The 19,155-nt window shown below is 64.2% G+C and overlaps 2 protein-coding genes across 6 annotated transcripts in view; one reads left to right on the top strand and one right to left on the bottom strand.

The window, feature by feature from the left end:
- IQANK1 (IQ motif and ankyrin repeat containing 1) overlaps positions 1 to 18,778 on the top strand; it is a gene marked incomplete at its 5' end in the record, with an annotated part of 26,605 nt that extends 7,827 nt beyond the window's left edge. The window contains 10 exons of the mRNA XM_080800179.1: positions 657 to 746; positions 15,911 to 16,263; positions 16,339 to 16,521; positions 16,598 to 16,723; positions 17,110 to 17,249; positions 17,322 to 17,376; positions 17,508 to 17,600; positions 17,764 to 17,872; positions 17,971 to 18,277; positions 18,345 to 18,778. Coding sequence (XP_080656305.1) covers positions 657 to 746; positions 15,911 to 16,263; positions 16,339 to 16,521; positions 16,598 to 16,723; positions 17,110 to 17,249; positions 17,322 to 17,376; positions 17,508 to 17,600; positions 17,764 to 17,872; positions 17,971 to 18,277; positions 18,345 to 18,660 — 1,772 coding nt within the window. The 3' untranslated portion in view covers positions 18,661 to 18,778. The remainder of the gene's footprint in view (positions 1 to 656; positions 747 to 15,910; positions 16,264 to 16,338; positions 16,522 to 16,597; positions 16,724 to 17,109; positions 17,250 to 17,321; positions 17,377 to 17,507; positions 17,601 to 17,763; positions 17,873 to 17,970; positions 18,278 to 18,344) is intronic.
- The window catches only part of SCRIB (scribble planar cell polarity protein), a gene marked incomplete at its 5' end in the record, with an annotated part of 19,532 nt that continues 19,102 nt past the window's right edge, over positions 18,726 to 19,155 (bottom strand). For all 5 annotated transcript variants that reach the window (XM_080800245.1, XM_080800246.1, XM_080800248.1 and 2 more), the window contains one exon: positions 18,726 to 19,107. In XM_080800245.1, the coding sequence (XP_080656371.1) occupies positions 18,962 to 19,107 (146 nt within the window). In that variant the 3' untranslated portion in view covers positions 18,726 to 18,961. The remainder of the gene's footprint in view (positions 19,108 to 19,155) is intronic.

The raw sequence follows: 19,155 nt of genomic DNA, 5'->3' as shown, positions 1-19,155 counted from the left end.
TGGGGCAGGTGCTCGTGGTGCCTCTTGGCTGGAGGTCCAGCTCCCTGGCCCAAGGAACACAGGCCTTTGGGGGAGGCCTGGGGGGGTTGCACAGGGCCAGCAGGAGCGCTGGCGGCCCCGGCTTCCTGTTGGGAGGAGGCCCCAGTCAGCCTCCTCCCCAGCGTTTCCCCAGCCCGGGGCTGCTGACTCACAGCCACGCCCAGGCCCCATCCCGGCTCTGCCACACAGGCCTGACTGGTTTGCCTGGCACAGCCCTGCCGGGAGCACCCTCCTCCCACTCAGCCCTCGCCCCGAAGCTTCAGGGGGAGGTAGACGGCGGGCCACCGGCTGGGGTGCACAGGGAGACGCGCTCCGACAAGGGCACCAGATGCGTTGGGGTGGGGGTGGGGCAGAGCGCGCCCGGGCCACTCGGCCACACCTGAGTTCTCAGAGCCTGGGCTTCAGGACCCGGGACCGGGCGGTCCTGCCTGCTGGGCTCACCGGCGCCCCCCCGCGGCACCCCAGGGGCGACACCGGCTTGCCGTGGAGGACACGCCCCGGGTGGGCGCGCTCTCAGCCAAGAAGCACCTGGTGTCCCCGTAGCCCATAAACGCCTCCGGGGGACGATAGGAAGGGGCGGGCCCACGCCGCCACCGCACCGAGCGCCCCTCCCCCAGGGAAGCCGGGAGAGACACGCCAGCCGCCGCCGAGGACCGGCCAGTCGGCCAAGCCGCTCGCCGACCCTGAGCGCCCAGAGGCCTCCGCAGGTGAGAGCCTGCGCGCCCCGCGTCCGCTCTCAGGGCCGGCGGGGATGGCCGGGACCGGGGGTGGGCTGGCGGGAAGGGGGCTGCCGCGGGCCGGGACACGCGTGGCGAGCGTGCGTGGGAGTGTGCGCGTGCGTGCACGCGTGCTCGCGGAGCCGCCCGGCGCTTGCTGGAGCAGGAGGAGCGGACCCGGCCCTCTCTCCGTCTCTCCCACCGCGGTGCTCCGTGCGTGCCCGGCCAGGGCGGGGCGGGGTTGGCCCGGTGCCCGCCTTCCAGCGGCGCGGCCTGCCTGGGAGTCCCTCTCCCTCGGAGCCTTTCACCCGCTGTTGGGGGGGGGACACCCTCCTCCCGCTGGGTCCATCCGGTGTCAGCTGGGGCTGGCGGGCGTCCTGCGGACTGGAGGGGGGACACCACCTTAGTGTCCCACTGTGCTCTCCTCACTCTTGGGTGCTTGGGCACCCTTTTAAAAGATGTTTTTATTTGGGCGGCGGAGGAGAGGGGAGGGCAGAGAGAGGGAGAGTGGGGAGTCCCAGGTCGGGCTGGATCTCTCAGTCCTGAGGTCATGACCTGAGCTGAAGTCCAGAGTCTACCGCGTGACCAGCCGCGCCCCCAGGCGCCCCCAGTCCATCTTCTCAGGGAGGCCATCCTCCACCTGGTCTCTGGACACTGACCTCCACGCCGCGTCTTTACCAGACCATCGTCCTGTGCCCGGAGTCCACACACCCGCTGCGGCCGCCAGCCCGCTCCCGGGTGTCTTCAGCCTCACCACATCCAAGTGCAAACCCCTCATCCCACTCCTCTCCGCTGTCCGGTCTCCCAAGCCTGCACCCTGGTGACCCTGTGCCCAAGGCCTCGTGCCCAGAGAGGTCCTTGTGTGCTCTGTTTCCCTCCCAGCCTCCTAAGCCCCACTTGGCTCCTGGCCTGTTCCCCACAGAGTGGCTGGTCTCAACCCTCACGCAAGCTTGATCTTGTGTGGGTGGTGCTGCCCTTGCCCCAGGATGAACCCCCAGCACCGTATGCACACACCGAGGGCCGGGACAAGGAGCTTGACCTTGCCCCGAGAACAGGGCTGGACTGCAGAAGGTTTGTAAAATTCTAGCCACTGGTTTTAGAGAAGTTATATATGCGCGATGCATTTATCATAGTTCTGGATTAGGCCTAGTGGGCTGCTTTTCTGCCATTTAAGCAGAGACGGAATGTGCTGGAAGGAGATTTGGGCTGGGAAAGAGGCAGAAGAGAGAGGGAGTGGAGGATACAGGCCAGACTCCAGCGGAGTCTGAGCAGCATGTCGCGTCTGTCCCATCTGTCCCTAGAAGCCAGGGCGGGCGCCACCCTCCACTCGGCAGGTCCGCCAAGAACCCTCTGCTCCTGTGCCCCCGGCTGGCTCTCAGTCCCGGGAGAAGCCGTCCACGCTCACGACACGCTCGCACTGTCGGCGAGGGAGAGACGTTTGTCCCCAGGCCCCTGTTTCAGTTTCTCTGGTGGGGAGAGGGCTCCCACCAAATCCCTCAGAACCACCCCCGAGCTGCCCAGGTCGGGGTCCTGAGCCTCCGGCTGCCCGGCCCCTCTTCCCTAAGGCCAGCTGTTCTGGGCAGCGGAGTGAGCTAGGCAGGCCCACTGCCCTGCCTCTCTCTGCTGCGAGGCGGGGGCTCTGACGGGGCGTTTGGGGTTGGCCGGTGCGGGTGCAAACCGTCGTGCCAGTAGGAAACTCCCTGCAGGAACCTACGTCAGCGCAGACGGTGTCTGTTCAGCTGCCGCATTCAGGCCCCGGGTGCCCGGAGGGTGAGGATGCGCCGCCCCTGCCCCCACCGCCGTGGCCGCGTGGCTCGTGAGCTCTGGGAACAAGTCTGTGTCCATTTGTTAACCCACCGGGTCTGCATCACACGGGTAAAGCGTTCTCACAATCCAACTTTATTCCGAGAAGTCCCTTCTGAGGGCGTCCCCTCCCCGGTGTCCTCGCCACCACGCACGCTTCCGATCGCCTGTCCAGATCCTCAACCAGAGCACAGGACGCGGCCTCAGGGAGGTCATTGGGCCGGACGGTGTCTGATCGGCCTTGACAGGCAGGGCTCGTGCTGTGGGGCCCGAGTGCCCCAGTGTCCCTGCCGCCTCGGCCCCTCTGTGCACTGGCCGTCATAGCGGCTCTGGGTGGCCGAGGAGAGAGGCCGGCCGACATCCACAGGACACTTGTGATGTCCACCTGGGTGTCTGGTGGCTCTTCTGCGGTGGCCCCTCTCCGGGGCCGGCACCGGCACCCCACTCCCCACCCCCGCTCAGCCTGCCGGGCCCCGCGTGCGCCTCTCCCAGCCCTGCTGAAGAGCCAAGCCTCTCCCTGTTGTCCCGGGTCCCCTTCCCCCCCACAGGGAGCGGATGAGCAGGTGCCCCCGGAGGTTGCGGCCCCGCTGCCCGCAGGGTCCCCGGCGGAGATGCTGTAAGGTGGCGGCGATCCGGGTCAGGCTGCATGTGCGGCGCCACAGGGACCCCGCTGTCGGGGCTCGCCTCCGGCTGTGCCCCAGGAGGCCGCGGCTGTGGGCTGAGGAGCGGGTCGAGGCCGGGGAGGGAGGGGAGCGTGGCGCGGCCGCTTGCGCCGCAGAGGGCCTCGTGCCTTCTGGCTCATGCGACGGGTTCCCGCCGTGTCCGCCCGGTGCCAGGGGTCCCCGCGGGGAGGACCGTAGGTCGTGCCGGCTTCCTCGGCAGCGTGTGCTCTCCTGCCCCGGGGGCGACCCCCGGCCTCCCCCAGGCTCTCCTCCACACCGAGACCAGCGTCCTGCCGTGGAAGGCACAGCTGCACCTCTGCTGGGGAAGGGGTGCTCCCCGGCGGCTCTGCGGGGCCCCCTTCTCCCCACAGATGCCTGCAGCTTGCCAGACCCTGCGGATGCCTCAGCCACAGCCTCCGGGCCCTGCTGGGATCCTTAGCCTGCTGGGCCTCCCAGGACCCCGGGGCGGGCGGTGTTCCCAGCCTCGCGACGCTGCTCTGAAGTCCTGGCGGGCTTGCCCGCCGCCACCGGGCCGCTGTCCTAATGCAAGGAGGTATGAGGCACGACCACTTGTTTTTTGACCTCCCGATGTCCGGGCAAGTTCCGGGTCTGCGCACCATGAAAGCGTCCCCGACGGGTGGTTTTGTCTCCATCTGTCGGGAAGTCGGAGGGTCAGCGTGCTGCCAGGACGATCTTGGTTCCTGTGTCGGTCCCTGTGTCGGTCCCCACGGCCTCTGTAACTGCCACGCGTTGGTCAGTCAGTCAGAAGCACTGCAGGCGCGTCGTCTTGCTGTCCCATGAGTTAGAAGACTGACACGGGCCGCAGTGGCTTACGGGGGCCGCCTTGGGAACTGTGCTCCTTTCTCGGGCTCTCGAGGGAAATCTGTGTCCTTGTCCTTTACCTCAGGAGGTGCCTGTGTCCTGGCTCATGGCCTCTCACCGCCTTCCAGGTCAGCGGTGTGGTGTCTGTCTGACCTCCGTCCAGGTCACAGCCCCAGTGGGCTCTTCCTTCTCTCTCCCACGTTCAGGGACCCGTGTGACTCTGCGGGCTCCGTCGCGTAGCCCGTTCCCTCCTGCATGTGACACGGCTCGTGCCCAGGCTCCAGGGAGCACGACGTGGACATCTTTGGGGGGACCCTTGTTCTGCCTTGTGTGGCCCCATGAGCCATTGTGTCTGAACGTGGCGGCAGTCCTGAGGAAGACGGTGAACGCGGAGCTGTCCTGGCCAGATCGGGGGGCGGGGGGCTCCGGATCCTCCCGGTGAGGGATGTGGAGAGGAAGGCGTTTGCCAGACCCGTTGTTGGCCCCGGAGTGCCAGAGGCTGGGTGGTTTTGCTCCCGCACGGTCCCTCTGTCCGGTTCTGCCACCGTTCACGCTCAGTGTCATCTGCCGTCTTCCATCACTCATTTGTCTTCAGCGAAGCCTAGACCGGTGGGTTCAACAGAGGCCCGATGGGAACCTCTGCACCTGCTTTCCTCAAACCTGTCTGTCTGGGTTTTGTTTTGGTTTTTTTTTTCCAATTAAGGCTTTATTTGTTTTTTTTTTTTTTAAAGATTTTATTTATTAACACACAGAGAGAGAACAAAAGCAGGGAGACAGAGAGAGGGAGACGTAGATTCCCCGCGGAGCAGGGAGCCCGATGCGGGGCTCGACCCCAGGACCCTGGGCCACGACCCGAGCCGAAGGCAGACGCTTAACTGACGGAGCCCCCCAGGTGCCCCAGGTCTTTATTTTTCAGAGCAGTTTTAGGTTCCCTTCAGGTGGGGGGAAAGTACAGCGATCTCCGTGCAGCCCAGCCCAGCTCCCGTGCGGTCTCCCCAGCCACCGCCATCCCCGCCAGAGTGGTGCAGGGCTCCAGCCGATGAGCCACGCGGGCTCGTGCTGCTCTCCCGCCAGCCGGGAGTGGCCGTCTCCGCCGCCCCGCGTCCTCGCCGGCATCTGGTGCCGTGGGTGCTCTGGATTTTGGCCGTTCCAGCAGGTGTGTCATGGGATCTCGCTTCCCCGATGCATCTCCCTGATGACGTGACGTGGAGCATCTTTTATTTGGTCATTCGCCATCTGTACATCTTCTCGGACGCGTCCGTGAGCTCTCCGGCCCGCTTCTTAGCGGTACCGCTTGTCTCCTCGCTGTCGAGTGTCAGGACTCCGTGGTAGGTCCGGGCAGCCTGTCTTTTCTGGACGCGCCGGTTGCAGACATCTCCTCCCGTCTGCGGCTGGCTCGTCTTCTTGCTCCCTGACCGTGGCTGTTGCAGAGCGAGAGCCCAGACCGTCAGCTCTTGCTTTCGTGGATGACGGTTTTGCTGCTGTATCTAAGAATCGTCGCCGCGCCCGAGGTCGCCCAGGGTTTCTCCACGCTCTTCTAGGAGGCTCCTAGTCTTCCATTGAACATTTGGGTTTGTGATCCATTGTCTAAGAACATTTATTTACTTGAGAGAGAGAGTGTGTGAGCACAAGTGGGGAGAGGGACAGAGGAGAGGCTCTTCACGCAGATGCCCCGCTGAGCACAGAGCCCAGCACAGGGCTCGATCCCACGCCCCCGGGACGGTGACCTGAGCTGAAACCAAGACTCAGACACGTAACTGACGGAGCCATCCAGATACCCCTGTGATCCATTTTTTAAAAAATGTTTCATTTTGGAGGGGGGCTCCTGGGTGGCTCAGTGAGTTAAAGCCTCTGCCTTCAGCTCAGGTCATGGTCCCAGGGTCCTGGGATCGAGCCCTGCATCAGGCTCTCTGCTCAGCGGGGAGCCTGCTTCCAAATCCCCTCACGCCTGCCTCTCTACCTACTGTGATCTCTGTCAAATAAATAAAATAAAGTCCTTAAAAAATATATTTCATTTTTAAGGTACTGTCTATAGCTCAAACCCACAACCCCAAGATCAAGAATTGCACAGTCCCCGGACTGGCCCACTAGGCGCCCCGGTTTGTGACCCATTTTGAGTTAATTTCTGTATAGGGTGTAGCATGTGTGTCTAGATTCATAATTTTTTTTTTGGTGGGGATGGCGGTTGTTCCTCCACCGTTTCTGGGGAGGACGGCAGCTCCTTCAGAGATCCCCTGGCTGTGTTACGGCGGGTCCTTTGGGCTGGGACGTCGCCGTTGATCTTGGCGGTTCCTCTAGAAAAGTGCCGTTCCATCTTGCTCCCTGTCTTGGTGGGCGAGGGGGTTCCCTGGGCTCCCACTTGGCTCTCCTGCCGTAATGACCCCATTGGTTAAGGACCCGACATGAGCATCCTGCGGGGGCTGAACGTCCCTGTCTCAGCGGCCCGGATGGCCCCATGGACCCGTGCCTGGTGGTGGTGGACTCAAGCCAGTGCACTGATTGGCCTCCAGTGTGTACACAGAGGTCTCTGGTGCTGTCACAAATCCACACGGTCTGTGTCCATTTACGTCCTGTGCCCGAGTCTTCTCTAAGTCCGTGCACTCCCCTTGACCCCCGGGCACAGTTCATCCTGGTCAGTGGCCGCCGGCTCCTCCGAGGACGGACGGGGAGAGTACCGTGTCGGGAGAGCACCGCGGCGTTGCTGGACGCTCCAGGGGCAGCTGGCGTCCCCCCCACCCCCCGATGGGAGAGCTGTGAGTCTTTGACCTTGGCGTTCGCCTGGGAGCAGTGAGGGCCTCTGACGGCTGCCGTCGGACTTCTGACGGGCCGAGCCTGGTGTCTCTCTAGGTTTACAAGTGGCCCCTCCAGATGGCCCGTCCGCCCCGCTCCAGGCCAGAGTGTCCCAACCCAGTCTGGCTTGCGGCCCCTCACGACCACAGACACTGTCTTACAGCTGCTGAACGGCTTCTCAGAATCTGGCCGTCTCCCCCTCCAAGAGTGAGCTCTGCATTCGCTCGCAAGTGTCTTTCTTCTCATTCTCGCGAAGGGATTCCCCTATGAGCCTTTGCAAGGACCCTAGTCAGGTGGAGGGTTTACAGACTAACATTAACCATTTCCTGGAAAAAAAGGAAAAAAGCTCTTTGGAAGCAGCTACTTCTTCCTGGAGCCGACTCGCACTTCTCCCTCTGTTTGTTCAGACCCCGGGCTCTGGTTCCCGGCCTGGGTGCCAGGAGGGGTGACGGGGGCCCCTGCTTCGGGTGAGGTCATGACAAGGTTCAGAAAGACTGCCCTCGTCCTGGCGCAGAGGCCGCCGTGCGGCCGTGGCTGGGGTGGCGGGAGAACCAGCAGACAGGAAAGAGGACATGCATTCTCCCTCGTCCTGCCTCGCCATCCCCCTCATGTGCCCCTGTCGGCAGAACAGGACAGGGAGCCGGCTGGCCGAGGGCCCGTGTGGCGCAGGCCCAGCAATCCAGAGCCCCGCAGAGGAGGACCTGCTTGGGCCCTTGGCACGTGCCCTTCACGCGAACGTGAACTTCCACTTGCAAATGCCTCTGCCGAACGAGACGTGTCTTCTGTGGGGGGGACGACGTCCTCTGTCCTTCCATCGGTGCGCCGCTGGCTGGTGTGCGTCCCGCCCCGAGTCGCTCATGTCGCACTTGGAACCTGGGTTTTCCGAAACTTAAATACTAAATGGTAGAGTTTACCAGTATCAACAAGTCTTATATAAAAAATGAGAGGCTCAGGGGGCCTGGGTGGCGCAGTCAGCTCAGCATCCAACTCTTGGTTTCGGCTCAGGCCGTGGTCTCAAGGTGGTGGGATCGCGCTCCGTGGGCTCTGTGCTCGGCAGGGCGTCCGCTCGCGACTCTCTCCCCCTCCCTCTGTGCCTCCCTCCTGCGCCCTCTCTCTGTCTCCTTCTAAAATAAGTAAATTCTTGGGGCGCCTGGGTGGCTCAGTGGGTTAAAGCCTCTGCCTTCGGCTCAGGTCATGATCCCAGGGTTCTGGGATCGAGCCCCACATCGGGCTCTCTGCTCAGCGGGGAGCCTGCTTCCTCCTCTCTCTCTGCCTGCCTCTCTGCCTACTTGTGATCTCTGTCAAATAAATAAGTAAAATCTTAAAATAAAATAAAATAAGAAAATTCTGTAAGAAAACATCAGAGACCAGAATAGAGTAGAAGATATCAGTAAATCTGTGCAAACACACGGAACAAATACGGAGGGAGCTTCATGTCTGTCGCTACGCTTGTTCCCGGGACCCGTCGCGGCCGGAGCTGCTGCTCGGACCTTCCCCCACTGCCCCTTCCACGTGCCCTTTGCCCTCAGCTGGGGCGTCCGCAGGGCTGGGTCTCTCCCGGCAGGGTGTGACCCCTCGTGGGCTCTCGCCCCTCAGGGTCCAGACACAGTCCTCCCGGTGCCCGAGAGGACCAGACAGCCAGCCCACGCTGGGGCAGAACGTGTCACCCGGCTGGGGTAGAGACGCACTTGGCTTCCTTGTCGGTCAGGTCTGAGCTCGGGCGGCGGCCGCCGTCTGCGCTTCCTGCCGTCCTTCCATCGCCGGGAGGAAGCCTTCGCTGGGAGCCGGCCCACACCCCGGCAGACCCCAGAGCCCTGCGGAGGAGGAGAACCTCCGCGGGTGGGTCGCTGGGGTGATGGCGACAAGAGCCCCTCCCGCCTCTGCCTCCTGGTCACTGGCAGGTGTTCGCCGGCTGCGGCGGGAGCAGCCCGTGTTGGTCGTCAGTGGCTGCCGCGGGCATCCCACGTCGGGGGGCTCCGGTGTCCTCTCAGTCCTGCGGGCCGGGCGTCCAGGCACAGCCCACGGGGGTCTCCCTTGGGCTGCGGTCTTATCCCGGGGCTTGACCGGGGAAGGGTTTGCTGCTTTGTGGGCTGTGGAGTGAGGACCTTGCTTCCTCCTGGCTGCTGGTCCCACCACGTGGGCCTCTCCTGAGGGCGTCTGACAGTGTCCGACACATTCAGGGACTGGGGGAGCAACCAGACGGCGGGTCTGCGAGCTGCAGCCCGAGTCCCACCTTCTGCCCAGGAGACGTCCCCGCGCTCACTGGGGGGCTGTCGCGGTGTCCGGGGCCCCCAGTGTTTAGTCCCTGAAGTCTGGCTATGCCTTCCTCCGGGGACAGTCACCCGTGTCAGCGGATGGGGCCGCCTGGGAGGCGGGTGGGCTGTGCACACTGTGACGGGGCGCTGGCTGCCTCCTGGAGGGATCCACAGGTGCTGATGGGGTCACTGTGGCCCTGTTTCTCGCCAGGGATTCCTGGTGGCTCACTTCCGGTCGACAAGAAGCCCAGCAGCAGGGTGAAGCAGGGGCATTACTTCAAAATCTCATCGTTCTACCAGAAATTGGATCCTTTGCAAACTATTTAAACTTGGTATGAAAATATTTAAATGTCAACTTTAAAATGGGCAGGGAGGAATATAGTTTTGCATTTTTTTTTTTTAAAGATTTTATTTATTTGAGAGAGAGCACAAGCAGGGGGAGGGGCAGAGGGAGAGACAGAAGCAGACTCCCCGCTGAGCAGGGAGCCCAATGCGGGGCTCGATCCCAGGACCCTGAGATCATGACCTGAGCTGAAGGCAGAGGCTTTAACCCACTGAGCCACCCAGGTGCCCCCCTTTTTTAAAGTTTATTGAAGTAGGGGCACCTGGGTGGCTCAGTCGGTTGAGTGTCCGAATCTTGGTTTCCGCTTAAGTCACGGTCTCAGGGTTGTGGGATGGAACCCCGTGTCGGTCTCCCCACTCAACACGGAGCCTGCTTCCCCCTCTCCTTCTGCCCCTGCTCCTCGTACTCTCTCTCTCTCAAATAAATTAATCTTTAAAAAAAGTAAAGTCTGGGGCGCCTGGGTGGCTCAGTGGGTTAAAGCCTCTGCCTTTGGCTCAGGTCATGATCCCAGGGCCCTGGGATCGAGCCCCGCGTCGGGCTCTCTGCTCAGCAGGGAGCCTGCTTCCCCCTCTCTCTCTGCCTGCCTCTCTTCCTCCTTGTGATCTCTGTCTGCCAAATAAATAAATAAAATCTTAAAAAAAAAAAAAAAGTAAAGTCTGTTTACTGGAGTAATCTCTGGACCCCACATGGGGCTCGAACTCATGACCCTGAGACTGAGAGCGGCAGGCGCCGCTGGACAACCGGACGATTGTGATGGCACCGAAGGAGGCTCCTGGGGGAGGGTAAGCAACTGACCAGCCAAAGAGCTGCGGTGCGTACCCGGTGCCAGATGCTGTGTGGCTTTGTCCCACTGAGGAGAGCGCCTGGGGACAGCAGCTGCCATCAGAGTCACAACAGTTCAGTCCCTCCAAAACTACCGACTTTCTGCAGAAATAAAACTGAAGAAGTCGGTTCTGTCCTTTGCTGCTCATCTGTACAGGCTCCGAACTGCACACTTTTCTTTGATTTTCTTTTTCTTTCTTTCTTTCTTTCTTTTTTTTTTTTTTTTAAGATTTTATTTGACAGAGACAGTGAGAGGGATCACAAGCAGGGGGCGTGGGAGAGGGAGAGGCGGACTCCCCAACAAGAAGGGAGCCCGATGCGGGGCTCGATCCCAGGACCCCGGGATCTTGGCCTGAGCCGAAGGCAGACGCTTAACGACTGAGCCCCGCAGGTGCCCCTCTTCCTTGATTTTCTATTTCGGTGGGAAGTTCACGGCTCTCCCACTTGGACTTTCTTACAACAAACACTTACTGAGTGCTTACTGTATGCGACACCCCATCCTAAGTATTTTGTGTTGATTCATCAAAACACCAAAACCCAAGCCCGCACCCTGGGAAGCCGGTGGCCGGTTCTCCCTGTTCTGGGGGCTCACGTGCTGATTTCCTGACGTGCGCGGCCACACGCCTCGATTGGGGATTCATCCATCTCAGTCTCGCGTCTTTAGCACCTAAGGGATTGTTGTCACGAGGTCACAGAAAGCTCCTCAGGTTTCGATGCAGGAATTCGGGGCTGTTTCGCTGGCCACGGCCCTCCAAGGGCCCCACAGCTCTTGAAACCTGCATGTCCCGATCCGCCACTCGGGCGGCGAGAGCAGTGGTGGGGGGCGGGGGGGGGCCGCCGGTGCAGGAAGGAGGCGCAGCTACCGGACGGCGCCCACGAGTCCATTTCCTCGTAACAAGGGGAGGCCGTGCCCGAAGGTCGCGCGTCGTCTCACCGTCCGGCCCCGGGCAGCGCAGAATGACGGCCTCGTGGCCGTTGTGCGGCCACAGGTGGCTCCGCGCGCCAGGAGCCGTGGCTGGCGGTGCTTGGAGACGCCGCTCCGGCGCCGGGTGTCGCCTCCCGGTTCTCTCTTCTCCCTGCGGTTGACCGCGGGCGCCCGAGCTTGACGGAGAGCCTGCCCCGGCGTCTCACGGAGGGGACGTGGCACCGGCCGGCGGACTGTCCTCGGCCCGAGGCGGAGTTTCAGCGCACGCGGCCCTCGGCTCCCGGCCGCTGACCCTCTACTCTGCCATTTCGAAGGGTCCTGGCTTCCCGCCGCCTGGTCCTGGGACTCGCGGACGCCGAGCGGCCGGTTGTATCCCGCGCGTCTTCTCGAAGAGCCTCGCTCGAAGCAGTGGGCCCCGCCGGTCGCGGCCGCACGCGCGTTCCTGCCGCACGTCCGAGAGCTCCGGGTTCAGTCCGTCCGGGAGGGTGACCCCGGCGGCTCAGGGTGTCTCCCGCCAGTGCCTGGGGCCGCCGTCCCCAGCCTCCGCCTGGAGCCCAGGGCCCTGTCCCCTTGTGGGGCCGCTGCGCTGTGGCCCGCCTTCCGCTACCCCTGTCTGAACTGGTCAGGGTGGGCCGGGTGTCCAGTACCCGGCTTCCTGCTTTAAGATAACAAGCTTAGGGTCACCTGGGTGGCGCAGTAGTCAACACCCAGCTCACGGTTTCGGCTCAGGTCGTGGTCTCGGGGTCGTGGGACTGAGCCCCATGTCGGGCTCTGCACTCAGCCGCGGGTCTGCGGGAGACTCTCCTTCTCCCTCTGCCCCTCTGCAAAATAAATAAGTAAATTTTTTAAAAAAGTAGAGAAAAGCTTATCTCCCACCCAGGCTCTGCTGTGGGGCCCGGACGCTCGGACGAGCCCACCGCGCTCGGCTTCCCCGCGGGGCGTGGTCACGAACGTTCACGTCCGCGTCCTTTATCGTTTTCTCCTCTGACACATGAGCTATTATAAATTGTACTTCAGGATTTCTAAATATATGGGTATCTCTAATTCATGTTTTATTTGATTTTCAACTTAGTCCAGCTATATTCAAAAAGCATATATATTTTTTAAAATTTCTGTTCGTGTCCCCAGCAAGGGCAGCTGCCCAGGCCCCTCTAGGTTCTGTTTGCCCAAAGGTGGGTTTATTTCGCCTTAATTTTTTTAAAAAAATTTTATTTATCTGAGAGAGCGAGCATGAGATCACCCACAGATGGGGAAGAGGCAGAGGGAGTGGGAGAGGGAGAAGCAGGCTCCCTGCTGAGCCGTCCCCCCACCCGGGGCTCCATCCCAGGACCCCCAGATCATGACCTGAGCTGACGGCAGAGGCTTCACCGACTGAGCTGGCCAGGTGCTCCTTAATTTTATTTTTTACCCCTTTGGAGGTAATGTATCTTTTTTCCTGTAAGCAATTTATTTTCTTTAGGATTTATTCACTTTAGAGAGGGGGGAGGCGCTCTGCAAGTGGGGGAGGGGTGGAGGGCGAGAGTGTCCCGCAGGCTCCCTGCTGAGCGCTGAGCCCAACGCCAGGCCCGATCCCAGGCCCTGAGATCGCGACCTGAGCCGAAACCGAGCCGCGGACGCTGGGCGGACGGAGTCCCCGGCGCCCTCCTGACTCAGGAAGGACTTTCCTGCTGTGCTCCGTTTTTAGCCGTTTTGCTGATAGCGTTTGTCACCACTGTGACCTGATGCCTGCGAGTTTTGACAAGTTTTCTTACACTGTTGCTGCCTCCTGCCCATCCCTTCCATTTGCGGCGCGAGTCCCCTGTGCTTCGGCCCGGTCCTGGCCTCCGCGCTCGGACGCCCCCAGCGGGCGTCGCACTCCAGCTCCGGGGCTCCCGTGCACCCGAGCGCAGCCCTGTCTGTGACGCCGTGAGGTTTACCCCTCGAGCTCTTGTATGTTTACGTTCTTGAACTTGCAGTTGGTTCTTCATTGTTTCCGTTCTCCGCCCAAACTCTGTAATCTTTAATTCCCTGAACGCGTGCCTTGAAGTCGGCCTCTGAGAGCAGCGCGTCCGCTCCGTCCAGGTCTCCTCTTGTCCATCGTCTTCTCGTGTTTGGGTTGGGCCGTGTTTCTGCACTTGCCCGATTATCTTGGGGGTGCTGTACGCTGCATAGTAAACGTTTTGGGGGGCGCCTGGGTGGCTCAGCCGGTTAAGCATCTGACTCTCGACTTCGGCTCCTCTCGTGAGCTCCGGGTGGAGATCCGGTCCCGTGCTGGGCTCTGTGCTGGCTGGGGGTCCGCTTGGGACTCCCTCTCTTCCTCTCCCTCTGCCCAGCCCCTGACTGGTGCGCAGGAAGTCTCCTGCACGACGCCCTGCCCCTGCAGGGAAGCTCTGTCGTGCGTTGGGCGCCGCTGCAGATCGCCTGCCCCCATTAAGGGCCGAGTGGCCTGCAGCTGGACCGTCTGTGCCCACGGGGCGGTCATTTCCCAGAGAACGGACTTCTTCAGGATTTCTACCCAATCCGGCCGCCAGATAAGACACAGGGCGGCATTTACATCGGAATTTCAGACAAACAACAAATCCTTTCGCGCGTGTGTGTCCAAAGCTGCGTTCTCTGGTTTTATCAGCTCAGCCTGGCGAGCCCAAGCCCAGGGCTTCCTGAGCGCGCCGGCTGGCACGCGGGTTGTGCCCGCCGGGCACAGTGGTCTGCCCGGGCCTTGCCCAGCTGTTGGCCCCCCGCTGTGGGTGCTGCCGGGTGCAGCCCACCTTCCCCGGCGGGGCCCTCCCTCCCGCACTCCCTGCGGCCTCCACGCAGACTCAGGATGGAGTCATTGTGTCCTCTTTCTGTCGCTGTCAGTGGGGAGGCCGGGACAACAAGCCCCGAGTGGTCTCGAGCTGCTGGCTTCCCATCAGAATCCTGCGGACACCGACGCACGGGCTTGTCACATTCGCCGTTGCCGTGGCGGGCGGAGCGTCCCAGGAGACCCCGCCGTGGCTTCCCCCTCGGGCTGGGTGCCGGGCGCTGCTCCTGTCTTCCGGGCTCAGCGGCCTGGCTAGGGCCGCTGGTGCCAGGATTCCTGATTCCTTGTACATTTTTGTCACCCTTAAGATTTATATCAGGAACATTTAAAAAAAATTATTTATTTATGAGAAAGAGAGAAGAGGGCCAGAGAGGCAGGCAGAGGGGGTTAGCAGCTCCCCTACGAGCAGGGAGCCCGACGCGGGACTTGATCCCAGGACCCCGGGATCATGACCTGAGTGGAAGGCAGAGGCTTCACCGACGGAGCCCCCCAGGTGCCCCAGGCAATTTTCCTGTAGTTCGTCTCTAATTATCCTCACGGCCCCGTCTCCCCTGCTGCCGCACCTCTGCTCACGTCCCGCACGGTCACCACCCGGTTCGCGCTGCTGGCCGCGGGCCGAGCGCCCCTTCCCTCTGTGGCTGCACCTGCGCCGACTCCCCTCCTGCAGGCTTCGCCTCGTCTCCGAGCCCTCGTCTCCCGGAGTCCCACTGAGGCTCCGCCACGGCTTGGGGAGAGGGGGCCCCGTGGACTGTTTCCGTGGGGTCGCCGTGCCGTCCGCTGCGGTCCCTGCCGCCTGGCCCTGCCCTTCTTCTCCCACCGACAGCGGTTGCCGGCGCTGTGACGCCTGGAGAACTCCAGCCGCACGCGGAGCAGTTAGGAACGTTCAGGGGCCCGCGAGGCTCTAGGATCAGACAGTTGAACAGGCCTGTAGGCTGTGACTGCCACCAGTGCCCTGTTTCCAGTAAAGGGACACAGAAGCCCAAGAGGTGACCGACCCGACCTCAGGTGGGCAGAGCGCCTGTGGGGCCTGGTGCAGACCCTTGGCTGGTGCAGGCGGCGCCCAGAGCTCTGCCTCACGCTCAGACCTTCCGCTGGGGCTGGTGTGCGGGGAGGTGACACCCTGGGTGCCCTCTTCTGAGTCCCAGTGAGCTGCTGGGTGGAGACCCCCACTTCGGCCTGGCCGGCCCAGCCTTGGCACAGGGGTGCCTGAAGGCTGTGGGGGCCTCTGGCTCTGGGTGGGGAAGGGTCCTGTGGGGGTGCACGGGGCTTCTCCGCCAGGGGCCACCTTCCTCACCATGCCTCAGGTCCCCTGCCGGCTCTCCAGCGGGACCTCTGCAGCTGGGGTCTCCAGGGGTCCCTGCCGTGTCTGGGCTGGGGAGGGTCAGGAGGCCCTGGGCCCGCCTGTGCTCCCGGCTCAGTTCTCACACCTCCTCCTCTGCTCTCCCGCTGCATGGCCTCAGGTGCAGATTTTAAAGATTTTATTTTTTAAGGAAACTGCAGCCAATGTGGGGCTTGAACTTACATCCCTGAGGTTGTTTGTTTGCTTTTTAAGATTTTATTTACTCGAGAGAGAGCAGGAGCGGGGAGAGGGAGAGGCAAGCAGAGGGAGAAGCAGGCTGCCCCCCCAAGCAGGGAGCCCGACGCGGGACTTGATCCCAGGACCCAGGGATCATGACCTGATCAAAGCAGATGCTTAACAACTGAGCCCCCCAGGCGCCCCCGAACTTAAAACCGTGAGATGGAGAGTCACAGGCTCCACCACCCCAGCCGGCCGGGCGCCCCTGCCTCGGTGGGTTTTAGAGGCGCCTGGTGCTTGGCTGGGTGGGAAGGGAGGTGCTCCCTCCACGGGCCATGTGGACCCCGAGAACCGGCGCGCCTGGCACGGGAGGCCCCAGTGGCTGCTGGAGGCAGCTCGGAGGGGACCGGGACCCCTGAGCCCCCCTCTCCCCGCCAGGGCCAGCCGCGGAGGACCGAGCGGCCACCGTCATCCAGGGCGCCTTCCGGCGGCTGCTGGCCCGGAGGGAGCTGGCGCGCCGGCGGCGCGTGGAGCAGCTGCAGCGGGACGTGAGGCGGCGGCGGGGGCGGCGGGGGCGGCGCGGGCGGCGGGGACCCCGGAGCCCCGGGGGGCGGTGCGCGCGCGGGCGGGGGCTCCCCGGTCGCGTGTGCCCGCAGGCCTTCGTGGCCCTGGTGCGCGGGGAGCAGGAGGCGGCGCGGCGGCGGCGGCGGGAGGAGCGGCGGCGCGGGGCGCGGCTGCGGGAAGCGGCCTTCGACGGCGACCTGGGCGAGATGCGGGCGGTGCTGCGGGAGGTGAGCGGCGGCGGCGGCGGCGGCGGGGCGGGGGCGGCCGGGGTCCCGCGCGCGCTCACCGCGGGCCGCGCGCAGGCGGACGAGCTGCTGACCCGCGAGGGCCTGGGCCGCGACGAGGCGGGGGCGGCGCGGCGGCGGCTGGCGCTGGTGGAGGGCGAGGACGCCGGCGGGAACACGCCGCTGTCGGAGGCGGCGGCGGGCGGGCAGCCCCTGGCCATCCAGCTGCTGGCCGAGCAGGGCGCCAGCCCCAACAGCAAGGTGGGCGCCGGGCCGGGCTGGGGGCCACGCGCCACGGCCGCCCCCGCGGAGCCCGGCTCAGGAGCCCCTCGCTCAGGGCGCCTTCGGCTGGACGCCACTGTACCGAGCAGCCTTCGGGGGGCACCTGGAGGCCGTGGAGGTGCTGCTGAAGCTCGGAGCGGACCCGCGGGTGTGCGCGGATGACGGCAGCACCGCGCAGCAGGTGTGCGCGCGAGCGCGGGTCCCGGGCGGGGCGTGGGCAGCTTGGGCTGAGGCTCGGAGCCCCCCTCCCCGCGGGCTCGCCTGCAGGAGGCCTGGGGCACTGGCCCGCGGGGGTGAGGAGGGAGGGAGGAGGAGGGAGGGAGGAGGAGGGGGGGAGGAGGAGGGGGGGAGGAGGGGATCCGGAAAGGGACCTGGAGACTGTGTGGTCTTGGCACTCAGAGGCCCAGAGGACCCCCGGGTGTCTCCTTTTGGGGGCAGCTGTGCCGTGATGGTCACAGCTTTGGGGGCATGAGTCTACCCGTTGGCACCCTTTTTTGTAAAATGGGAGAGTCAGGGGGAGCACGGAACCCATGCACTGAGCTCCTGGCCAGTGTCATCCATCCCTAGGTGGCCTCCCTGGACACTGTGGCCCATGTGCTGCAGACGTGGGACCTGGACCTCACGGACGCCACGCTCCAGAACATGGATGCTGAGAGGCAACGCGGGGCCCGGGAGGCTGAGCAGCGGGAGGAGGCAGAGGCCAGGCGGTGCGCCCCGCGGAGGGAGGGAGGCAGGGGGTGGCGGGGAGGGCCTCTGATGACGGCCGCTCTCCCTACCAGCATGAACCTCAACGTTGAACAGCTGGCGAAGGCACAGCACCGGCGGCACATGCAGGTAAGCGGGCCCCGGGCCCCGGGAGGTGGGGACAGGCGGGGTCAGCGGATGCCCTGCGGGCCACTGGCCTCTGCGGGATGGAGCCGGTCCGGAGGATGCCGGGACAGCCCCGCCTGGGCCCTCGTGTCCAGCTGCAGCAGGCCTACTGTGAGCTCAACCGGAGGATCTCGGAGCGTGAGGAGTGCGGACGGAGGGACCCGCGCCAGGCCGAGCTCACCCTGCAGGTGAGCTGTCTCCCTCTCAGGCCCGGGCTTCCGCGGCCTGCGTCCCCGTCCAGAGCGTGGGTGCCACCTTCCAGCAGCAGCCTCTGGGGGCGTCGGGGCCGCCCCGGGGTGGGGGGGTGTAGGCTCACTCTGAGCGGAGCGTGGGGCCCTTCCTCTCGTGCAGGCCCTCAGGGATGCGGAGGCCCAAGTGGACAGGCTGCGGCTGGAGGCCCGGGAGGCTGGGGAGGCGCTGGCCATGGCCAGGCTGGAGTTACGGGAGCAGGCGCAGGAGGGTGGGCCGCGCTGGGGGGCAGGGTGCCGGGCCCAGGGAGGGGGTGTGGGCATCGGGTCCTCCCGTCGGTGGCCTGCCCCGCTTGTGACTCCCCCATAGGCGGGGAGGAGGAGATGCCCGGGCTGAAATGCCGGGTCCCAGAGCTGCACGACGTACTCATGAAGGACGTGGGTGGCCACATCCGTGCCGACGGCCGGTCAGTGGTGGCGGCTGTGTGGGCCGGTGGCCAGAGGTGTTGGGTGGGCAACAGTGACCTGGTGGCCACTCCCAGGTGGCCGCTTGTTATCGACCCTTCGGGCCAGGCGGCCACCTTCCTGCGCTACCAGGACACCAACTACGTGGCTGCGGTGAACCCGGCGCACATGCGGCCAGAGAGGCTCCGGCTGGCGCTGCTGGGGGCGCTCAGGTAGGCCGGCGGCGCGGTCGGGGGGGTTCCCCCGGGCTGGGCACCTCACCCACGGCGCGCCCCGCAGGTACGGGAAGCCGCTGGTGTTCGACCTGTGCGAGGCGGACCTGTTCCCCGTGGTGCAGCAGCAGCTGGAGGCCGTGCAGCCGGGGCTGACGCAGGAGCTGCTGGGCAGGGGTCTCCTGGAGCACGAGCGCTACCTGTCGCTGCTGCGGCCGGCCGACGGGCCCGAGTACAGCCCCTCGCAGTTCCAGCCCTCGCGCCTGGGGCGCTTCTGCGCCATCTTCGTCACCGAGGCCCCGTGGCCGCCGACGGAGCGGCTGCGGGTGCTTCTCCCCGTGCGGGTGCTGCTCCCCGTGCCGCTCCCCGGCAGGGGCCTCTAGGGCCTCGGTCGCCAGCTGTGCGGGGCAGGGCCCGAGCCTCGCGGACAGAGGGATAGACAGGAAGTAAAACGTAGTCAATTTTATTCCTCTTAAACCACAAAATAGAGTCTTTGGTTGTACAAACGTCACTAGTTACAGTCTTGCCGACGGGTCCCGGCGGGGGAGGGGTGGTTAGTCAGCGGCCGGAACTCCCGCCGGGTCTCTGGAAAACGCTAACACCCAGGTTAAAAGACTCGGGGTCAGGGTGCCGGTGAGGCTGGCAGGGCCCCCTCCCCAAGTCGAGAGGCGGCACCAGGAGCCTCTAGGAGGGCACAGGGCCCAGGCCGCGGCGTCCAGGCCTCATGGGCCGCCGGCTGCTGCACAGTGTCACCTCCTCGGGGCCTGCGGTGCCCGGAGAGGGTCTGCCCAGGAGCACCATGGCCACTTCTCCGTCCTCCTCCTGTAGGCCTGGCGGGCGAGGCGGGCAGGCAGTGAGTGATTGGCGGGGGGCAGTCA

Source organism: Martes martes (assembly GCF_963455335.1).
Source record: "Martes martes genome assembly, chromosome: 4".
NCBI classification, from domain to species: Eukaryota; Metazoa; Chordata; class Mammalia; order Carnivora; family Mustelidae; genus Martes; species Martes martes.
This window is presented reverse-complemented; position numbering and strand designations above follow the sequence as displayed.